The 10,140-nt window shown below is 38.9% G+C and overlaps 1 protein-coding gene and 2 long non-coding RNA genes across 5 annotated transcripts; 2 read left to right on the top strand and 1 right to left on the bottom strand.

The window, feature by feature from the left end:
• The first annotated feature begins 274 nt into the window (after nucleotides 1–274).
• LOC122079489 (BTB/POZ domain-containing protein At1g55760-like) lies at nucleotides 275–4,625 on the top strand. Its single transcript, XM_042646006.1, has 4 exons — nucleotides 275–798; nucleotides 1,102–1,247; nucleotides 1,781–1,899; nucleotides 3,740–4,625. The coding sequence occupies exons 1-4, from the start codon at nucleotides 680–682 to the stop codon at nucleotides 4,340–4,342; spliced, it is 987 nt and encodes a 328-aa protein (XP_042501940.1). The 5' UTR covers nucleotides 275–679; the 3' UTR covers nucleotides 4,343–4,625.
• LOC122079490 lies at nucleotides 3,958–7,151 on the bottom strand. 2 transcript variants are annotated; one of them, XR_006140452.1, is made up of 3 exons: nucleotides 6,128–7,151; nucleotides 4,220–4,349; nucleotides 3,958–4,099 (listed from the first exon to the last, which is right to left on the bottom strand). It is a non-coding gene; the product is annotated as an uncharacterized LOC122079490 (long non-coding RNA). The 2 variants fall into 2 exon arrangements; XR_006140451.1 differs by having other exon boundaries at nucleotides 4,220–4,346.
• Nucleotides 7,152–7,182: 31 nt separating this feature from the next.
• On the top strand, nucleotides 7,183–9,238 carry LOC122079491. 2 transcript variants are annotated; one of them, XR_006140454.1, is made up of 3 exons: nucleotides 7,190–7,392; nucleotides 7,488–7,667; nucleotides 7,782–9,238. It is a non-coding gene; the product is annotated as an uncharacterized LOC122079491 (long non-coding RNA). The 2 variants fall into 2 exon arrangements; XR_006140453.1 differs by having other exon boundaries at nucleotides 7,183–7,392; nucleotides 7,488–9,238.
• Nucleotides 9,239–10,140: the final 902 nt, after the last annotated feature.

Raw genomic sequence — 10,140 nt, 5'->3', positions numbered from 1 at the left:
ACCTCACCAAAATGATTTATGAGAACTATCATCAAGATTTGATACATGCGCTGCTCGTATGATCACCCTATTTTATTTTCAGTTATTATATGAATGAAAAGAGGTATATTTGAAAACAAAAGGAACGGGTATTGGATACTTACCCCTAGCGATCCATCCGTATCACCCATCAGGCCGATTTTAATTGAGAGAGAGAGAGAGAGAGGAAATAAATGGTTACAAATAGATACTTTGCTTGGAAGGTGGTGTGTTCATATAAAAAAATGAAGGAAAATACAGGAAGGGGCATTATTAACAAGGAAAACTAAAGATCCGCGCTTAAATATGACCCCTCCCCCTCTCCAAGCCGATGACACAAGCAGAATCTTCTCTCTCTCTCTCTCTCTCATTACTAAGTCTAGATTCTGCAACTTCGCATCCATTCAATGACGTAAAGAAAGCTCAAAAGCCTTGCGTGTCTGAAACCTGAGAGAGGGGAAAAGAAAGAGACAGAAACATTCTTGTTAGAGCTTCGCAGTATCTCCGCCTCAGACTTGGGTGCGCAGAGATCAGTGAGAATTTGGTAGTTCTTCCATGTTTATGAGTGACTTCTTCCGTAGTAATCCTGGGAAAGCCTGGAGAACTCTTGGACGGACTCTTCGACTGCATCCATGAGATCACTTCCCTCGCCTTCTCTAGGATGAGCGACTCTGCTTACAGAGTTGAAACCACGTCGCGTCTCGCTCAATGGAAGATCGACAATTTGGCTTCTTGTACCTACCGGAAATCCGATCCCTTCAAAATCGGAAATTGGAATTGGTAAGGTTTCTCAGTCCCAACTTTCTCTTTTCCCTAATTTTCGTTTCGTTTTACCGATTCAAAACATTCTCTAAAGTTAAAGACATCATCTTTGATGGTTCCTCAACACCTGCTTCGTTCTCAATGATCCCTTACTTGTTTCCACTTTCCAGCATGAGCAAGAAATCTTTTTTTTTTTTTTTTTTTTTCAATAAAAAATTGTCGCGGATTTAGTTCCATTCATTCTCGTTCATCCTTTTCGAGACTTAAAAAAAATAATAATAATAAATAAATAAATCCTGATTTTCTCTGTCTTGTTTGAAGGTATTTAGCAGTGGAGAAGAATCGGACATTGTCTATTAAACTATATCCAGAGATTTCTAATCTGACGAGAGAGAAACCCCCAATTGCTTCCTTCAGCATTCGAGTCCTCTGCTCTGTGGGAGATCGCAAGGCTCTTGTTCACCCAGGTAATTAAATTAGATAAATTGAATATTTTCCTTAAAAAAAATTATCTTTTATCTTACCCTGTCGTGTACGTAATAGCTGAATTGCTCAGCACGAACAGTAAGGATGATACTCTGACACAATCAAATAATGCAAATTGTAGCTCCCACTCTCCAATAATCTAATAAACCTGTCTTCTTCTTCTTGATAGTTATGGGCCATTTATTGCGGTTCAACGAAACAAGGACAAAATCTTTTTCTTTTTTTAGTTGATGGTAACCATCAATTCAACCAGATTCATACAGATCATCCTCACCCCTCTAATCCTGAGCCATAAATTGATACAGGAGAAGATGGGTCACCAAACTGAAACAGAGGAGGAATTAAATATTGGATTCTTGTTTGGGAGAAGACAATCTTAACCCATTAATAAGTCACTCGTTTTACATAATTTTTTCTATTTTATATGCCATGCCAGTTGCGGGCTAGTGATTGAAGAAGCTATTATCTTGCTACCTCTCTCTCTCTCTCTGTTTAATGTTCTTTGGAAGTGCAGGGGTAACAGACAAGCCGCTAAAGAACACCGACGATTTTGTCTGGACGATCGAGACTCCACTGACTGGGAAGTTCATCATCGATGTCGAGTTTCTTGATCTGAAGGTCATATCGCCAAACGTATGGTTTCTCTGGCATCATATTGCCATAAATTCTTTTGTTAATTTCTGTTGAAAAGTCTACTGATTACTATTAGATTCATCTAATAAATACCATAATAAATCCAGGAGACGGGAGATATTACTATTACCCATTAGAGGTATGAAATATTAAGGAAGGGGTTTGCTGCCAGACTGCATGCCCCTGTATCAGCACAGGCCCAATGGGAGCACAAATATGGGCATCCAAGGGAAGGGTTGGGTGGTCATATCATTATCCCATCTGAAAGGACGTAGACGGGCACCTCAGAGTAGCCCTCTTTTTCCCTAAATATTATTTATTTCGACTCAAGGCACACCACACACAAACACATTCTTGCGCAAAATCCAAGTTCTTCTCTATTTTCTGCTTTTAAAAGCCCCTAGGACTTGAAGAAATTTTGTGTTTACTTGGGTAATTTTGAAAATTATATGTTTTTGGTTTTCCCTATTTGGTAGCAATGGAGATTATTAAGGTTACCATGAATTCTTTGTAAATCTGAAAGGTGTGAGAAATATAATTGGTATAATCCTATTCTCCATTGCTAGAGAAAACGCTTGTCTCATCATGGACGCAAACATATTGTTGAATCACATATATCCTAGTGCTAATTTGATTGCTCTTTCTTTTGTACCACATATATCCTTGAGCTATTGTTATTTGATTTCTCTTTCTTTTGTTTTACATCGTATATAGGTTTCATTTTCTACATTTTAAACTTAGAAATCTAATTCGAAAATCCATGCAAACATGGCCAAAAGGGGGTATGTCTTGTGGAGACAAAACCCCAACTTTTTCTTATTCTTCTTCTTCTACTGCTTTATTTTATTTTATTTTTTCAAGCGGGTAGAGGGTGATAGTCAGACTTGATACTTATTGATCAGTATGATGAGGCATCAAGAAGATAATATGAGAGAGAGAGAGAGAGAGAGAGAGAGAGAGAGTTATCTCCGAGGGAATGAGCTAAAAAAGAACAGAGATGGGAAAATTATGGGCTTCCATCCCACAAATTTTTTTTTTTTTGGGTCAATATACCACTGGTATTTTACAAGTGGAGGATTGCATCCATCCATTTGTTGTCTCATACTAATCAATTTTACAATGTAGTACGTATGACAAAGGAATATTTAAAAAGGAAGAGGATTTCGAAAGGCAGCGTGACCCTTAAGCAAGTGCATGGACAATAGGAGTGTGTGCAGAAGCATCTATAGGGGTGAGATTTTCACCTTTCACGAGGGGCAGGGGCAATTGTTTTGCCTCCCCAATATGTCTGGGCACAGAGGGCCAGAGGCCACACTGCCTTTCGTGCTTCATTTTCCCATGTAAAGAATGCAAGGATGGTTTAACTTTGTCATTTGTAAATCAGTAGGCAATTGAGATAATTAGTAAAGCATTATAGAACTAAGATGGGTCCTTCTATAATTAGTCAAATATTTAGAGTATTAACCTCACTGAATTCCCATTACTGGAGGTCAGACCGTATAACATCCATTGATATTTACTCCAGGAACTCAAAAGTCTCCAGAATATTAAAGAAATTTGACAATCGGCTGTATTAGTACAGTTTGAAACTCGGGGCACAATGCTTAGAACATAATGAAGTTAATTTTTGGCCTTCTAAGTTGGACTGTTTCAATGTGCAGTTGTAGACAGTAAATAAAGATCACCCTTTTTAGCTAATTCACTGTCAATGTTTGTAATGGTCATGGAATTTCAGAACTTACCCAATGAAGCATTGTTTATGTCATTCACATACCAAGCATTCAGTCCTTTCCACAGCCCTCTTCAGGTTCCGGTTTGATTCATTGTGTCCAATATGCAGGGTGGTGAACCTTGTTCCATCTGGGCTGAAGGATTCATCCAAAAACAGTCGAATGAAGGAGCTTTAGGATCCCTTGGCCGAATGTTGTCTGAAAGCATCCACACAGACATAACAATCAATGCCTCTGATGGGAGCATTGGAGCGCACCGTTCCGTCCTTGCAGCACGATCACCTGTCTTCCGCAGTATGTTTGCACATGACCTCAAAGAGAAGGAACTCTCAACCATAAACATCTCTGACATGTCAATCGATGCTTGCCAGGCCTTCCTAGATTACATCTATGGGATCATCCAACATGATCAGTTTCTCACCCACCGACTAGCACTCCTTCGTGCAGCCGATAAGTATGACATCTCTGTCCTGAAAGAGGCATGCCATGAGAGCCTTTTAGAAGATATTGATAATAAAAATGTACTTGAGAGGCTACAGAGTGCATCTCTTTATCAATTACCAAAACTAAAGAGTAGCTGCATGAGGTACCTTGTGAAGTTCGGTAAGATATTTGACATTCGAGATGATTTCGATTGCTTTCTGCAATGTGCAGACAGAGAACTCATAGCAGAGATCTTCCATGAGATTCTTGCAACTTGGAAAGGTTTCTGAAACACTGCTGAAGGATAAAAGAAGTGTTCATGTGAAAATAGTTTGATGTGTATAACATGTATGGCTGGGCAGAATTCTTTATGCAGGATTTGTTTCATGAAGATATTCTTTTGTTCAGGATACTTGGTTAAATGCTGATGTACATCATTCTTTACACGAAACTAATATGTATGCCTGAACTAGATTTATTGTCAGAAGAAATGTAAATTAAGATGTATGATTAAACTAGATTGTTGGTCAGAAGAAATATAAATGAAGACATTATTGCTTGTTTGTAGTATCAGATTTAGATGGTTTTCTTTCAAGCAGTTCGAGATGCACACGACCTATTTACACTGAAAAAACACTTACTATTTTTATCTGCACAGAAAACAGAGGCCATTTAACCCATCCAACTCTTCCGTGAGATATCTCACTTAGCTTTTGTTGATGTTGAACTCAGAATTCTAATTCACTCTGTTAAGTTCAGTCTTCAGTTCTCAGACACTGCCTTGATCATGGTTCTGGCTCATCCAGAACCACACTGCCCAAAGTATCCCCACTTTGCCTTAATCATGGTTCTGCGTTGGCTCATAGCTTGACAGGTCGATTCTTAGGCTTGGTGTCACAGACTGCTACTATAGGCCCACGGTCCAACCTCTCTTAGCTCTAAGGACATGAACTATTGGGTTGGACAAGGTCCATAATCTAGAACTCTCCACATGTGCGTAAGAAGACTAGATATCTAAAAGAACTCTAGAAAATGTAGATATTTTGAGAGGTTATTCTTGTACAGGTCAGATCAGTGATAATATTAAATATCCTATCCATTCATTATACCTTTAGTGCCATAAATAGGGGTGGCCTCATTTATAAGGCACCAAGCAATCGATTTGTATCCCCGAAGTGTTCCACAGTGTGCTCTCCCAATGACACTTAGTGTGCTCTCCCGATGGTAGTGGAAGATGATATGAAGTTTAGAACTCATCCTCATAAACTAGCTTATAAAGTGAGGGAAACTAATATCATATTAATCCATATCAAATTCTTTTTGAAACTAATGTGGGATCGGCCCCTCATATGATCGATATAGTATAGTGACATACCACTATGCTTTCGACCCAATATCCATGTCGGCCCAGTCCAAATCAAGTAGTTCATTCTAAGCAGCTCCACTATACTCAAGGGCCTTGTCTTGATGGATGGTAGTCCTTTCCTAGTGGCTTCACTTTAGGATGCTCCTTTTGTGTAAGGGTTGGAAACAAGGATCAACTACTCTAATTCCACTCGATTTCAAAAAAGATTCGATGTGGGTTGATGTAGTTTTCTGTTCCCTCATCTAGTAAGCCGATTTATGGAGTTGAGTTCTCTCAAGGATCATATAGATGGGTCAGACAAGATGATTGTACAGTGTCCTTGGTCATTCCCGAGCAAGCTAGCTATCGTTTTGGTCTTTTGGGAGGGAGGGGGGTAAGGAGAGTTGGGGCTTTGGGGCAAGGCAGGCTTAAGTTCCAACTTCGGCCACATCAACTCTAACTAGCCTCCTTTTCTAGAACTAGAAGTAATTGAAGAAAGGAGTTGTCTGACCAAGATACTGAAGAACATGAACACATTTGAAAATCAAAACGATACAACAAAACCAAAGAACATGAATACGATTGAAAATAAAGACAGAGAGTAATCATAAACCCAGAAGTCAGAACACAAAAACTAACACCCACTTTTTTTTTTTTTTTTTTCTTCTAAACACATACGTCAAGGTAAAAGAGGCTATAGAGAGAGAGAGAGAGAGAGAGAGAACTGCACCTCAAATTCTTTTTTTTTCCAGAAATCTCCCGTTCTTCCTAATGTGAAGAAGACATATTCACTTCATTATGCGAGTGAAGGGTATCCCCAATTCCCCATGAAAGAATCATAAACTTGGCACTGCAAAATACCTGTGTAAGATCATTGATTAGCACTAAAGCTGTACATTGCGTACACTCGACGACCGATAGGTTCTCAAGGCATACTTTGTTAAGATTCAGAAGGAATCAGTCCATGAGGTTCTGCCCAGCTCAGGACATCACCAACATGGATGAAGAAAGAGGCTATGAGGATGGTCAGGTATTGCCACCGTAGACAGTAGACACAGCATTAAGATTACTTCTTCTTTCGTCAGAAACTGATAGCACCGCCGGTGGGTTTTGGGGAATGAAAACTTTCCCTGATGATGGAAATAATAGGGAAACGAAACTAGAGAGGGATTGGATTTCAAGCCTCGCCTGCCCATGTGGTGTTTGTGGCTTTGTGCGAACAGCGCAACAGAGGAGATGGAGAGGATCAGAGGAAGGAGGAGGAGACACAAAGCGTGGAGAGAGTGAATTGTTTATGGGATATGGGAGTGTTTTTCTACTCTCAGAGGATGATTGAGTCTTTGAGGGAGAGGGAGAGGGGAGAGAATATACTTTTATGGATGGAGGAATATTACCACTGGATCCTTGATTCAGTTTACTACCGCAGTAGGGGCGTAGGGGGTGTCAAAACTTAGCCCGAACTGATAAAACCGATCGAAAAAATTTGGTTAAATGAAATCGATTCTTATTGAATTGGTTTTGAACTGAAGATTGAATCAACCAATAATCAAATCAAATGAAATTGATAAAAAAAATAAAGGATAATTTACAACGTCACCCCTTAGAGAATGTCATTATTAGAGATACATCACTTGCATAATATCAAATTATACTCAGACCCCCTGTCATCAAATATCAAATTATATTCAGACCCTTGTCATCAGTTGCTGTTAAATGAAAATTTAAAAGGACTATTATACCCTTTTGGCTAAAACACATGTCCAATTGTGGGACTCACTCCACGCTCTCAATCCCAAAATCTTCAGAGCCAAAAAGATGGCGATTGCAAAGCTTCGAAGCACTCAAGCGATCTCAGATGGAAGCAATGGAGGCCTGCGAATCATATTTTTCTACAGATTCTTCATGTCTGCTGTCGCTATCATCTCGATTTTGATATTTGCTACTCTCTTTCTCTTTTCTTCTTCATTGATAACCAATTCAGTAGATGTCAAGTTGGTGAGTAAACATCTATATATTTCTGGAAAGTTTCATTTTTCTTAAGTTTTTGGGTAAAAAAATCACTAAATCTGTGGGCTTTTTTGTTGTATTAGGGTGTGGTTTCTTCTCGTTTTAATGGCATCCACTCTATTCGGAGATCTGTGCTTGCCGTGAAGTCAGATCCCTTGAAACCGCGTGTGGATTCGATCTAGAAGCAAGCTGATGACCATAGATCTCTAGCCCTCGCTTATGATTCGTTTGCGCGAAAGTTGAAGCTCAAGAACTCAAAGCTTGTAAGGCCTTTTGCTGATCTAACTCATAATTATATAGATTTGTTGTCTATATTGTCTTACTGGTCTTTGTTCGTTTTCGATGATGTTTCGATTGATGAGTATACACTTCGCCAGTTCGAGAAGGAGGTGAAGGAACGGATCAGACTCGATAACCAGCTGAAGATTCAGAAGCTTAAAGACACTATTTTTGCTGTCAATGAGCACCTCACCAAGGCTAAGAAACAGGGGGCTTTCTCGAGCTTGATTGCTGCGAAATCGATTCCCAAAAGCTTGTGATTTCTTCAAGTAGCAGCTCCCTCTCCAATTGTTGGCGTGTGGATTTCATCACAGACTAACAGGAGTTTCAAATCAAGATAAAAGGATCAGACTTACAAACAATCAATTGAGGTAAAGAAAACAAAGAAAGTGAGATTACTATCATTTTTCGAGGAACTCTTGGACTGAAGATTCACGATCTTCTGGGTTCTTGGACGCGGAACAACACCAAGAGTTGTCAGGGGTGATGATGGTGGGAGCTCTTGGAGAATCACGTTTATGGAGGTGGAGAGTGAAATCTCCGGTAGAGGAGGAGGAGTGGTCCGGGGAGTTGGGGAGATTCAGATAAAGAAAACGAAAGAGAAAGAAGATAGAGAGGGAAGAGATATTAGAGTTCACCTTTTGCAATTGCAAGAGTATTTTGGTATTTAAAAAAAATATATAATAGCTAACATTAGCATATGATGTATATTCTGTTACAATGACTGACTGTAGAGGGTCTGAGTATAATTTGGTATTATGTAAATGGTGTTTCTCTAATAATGACATTTTCTAGGGGGTGGCGTTATAAATTACCCAAAAATAAATGATTATTGATATGACAAAAATTGACCAGTCGTTCTTCCTTGCAGCTCTTGACGCTTCAGCAGGTATGCACAGAAGAGAAGATAGGGGAGAGCTGAGCTGACTTGACGGGGGACTCTCAGATGCCTAAGTCAGATCTTTCCACAGCAGATACTCAAGAGAGTTTTCAGTCAAAAGAAGTGATCGATCCCCTTGTGGGGGAGTTTACCTTGGTATTTATAGGCTGCTCATGGAGGGAGGAAAGGAGACGTTCGTGGAGAGTTCTGTTAGACGTGGAGTCCTTGAGAGGAATGACTCTCTGATGCTAGGAATCCAGATCCTAGGGCACACTTTGGGAATATTCCCCTCTTATCTCGGAGGTGCAAGTCGTGGGAGCGGTGGATGACTCTGATGACGTGTAATGGATAGAGTCCTACCCTTGTGATTAGGAGTTACGTTCTTTGAATGTAGGAGTGAATGAGTGTACGTTTCCGGGAGCCTTACTTGATGATGCCGAGCCGAGGTGGTTGCTCGGCCTGAGAAGAGGCCGAGGTGGCAGATCGGCATTCGTTGTTCAAACGCTGCTTGGCCATGCTGTGGTCAGGGATATATTTACCCTCATCAATTATGATATTATAAATTGATGAATTGATTATCCATTTTTTACAATATTAGTGAAAATATTTTTGTTTTAAAGATAACTATTACAAATCAATGAATATGAGGTATGAATCGGGAAATTGACTTGTAAATTGTAACAATACTTCCATTGATTTCTTTGTTTAGTATACAAAATTAGTTGGATAGTTAGATGAATGTTCATTTTGTGATTTCAATTTTCGTTACTTCTTAGTAATTTGTTTTTCATTGATTTTAATATTAGTTATCTTTCCCTTACAATGACAAGTCATGATTAATTCACAAATTTAAATTGTTATTATCAAATATTTTGTCACTTCAAGTTTTGAATGTAAGATTTCATTATGGTTCAAACTCGATACTAAACCGATCTAAGCCGATATATAACTTGATACTAAAAAATCGAAATAAATCAAAACCAAATCGGACCAAAATAAAAACTGACTTGAACCAAATCGAACCAACCGATTGACACTCCTAAACCATAGGATGACAAGATTGTATGTCAATAATATGCGAATAAGTTTGTCATTAGCCTTGGTCCGCTTGGCCCGACCGAGGGTGAAGTCGCAACCCAACCCTAGGGGTGCCAAAGTCCAGCCCAAATCAGTTGGACTTATTGAACCTACTGGTTCACCAAATTTTGATCGTTTGTTTTTGGATTAGGGTTTTATGGAATTTGAACAAACTAAAATTGAGCTTGACTGAGCGAAATATTAAAAAAAAAAAAAACAAAACAAAACTATAATAGAATCAATGAAAAGCAAAGGCCAGATCGATAGTAACCTAAGGCCGGCATGGATTGTGATGACCATTTCGTTTCTCTATTTCTCTTCTTTTTTTTTTTTTTTTTTTTAAGGAAATAAAATAGAAATCCATTTGCTAATTAATGTCCGTTCTTTTTTTTTCGTAAGGATGAATGAATCGAGACCAAAAGACTGCTGAGAAATAGAAAAAAGAAGTATCTTTAGGAACTTCTCAATTCCAAAAATAGAAAAGAGAAATAGGGGGTTGT

Source organism: Macadamia integrifolia, chromosome 5 (assembly GCF_013358625.1).
Source record: "Macadamia integrifolia cultivar HAES 741 chromosome 5, SCU_Mint_v3, whole genome shotgun sequence".
Classification (NCBI taxonomy): domain Eukaryota; kingdom Viridiplantae; phylum Streptophyta; class Magnoliopsida; order Proteales; family Proteaceae; genus Macadamia; species Macadamia integrifolia.
The sequence above is the reverse complement of the archived record's forward strand: the minus strand, read 5'-3'. Positions and strand labels throughout refer to the sequence as shown.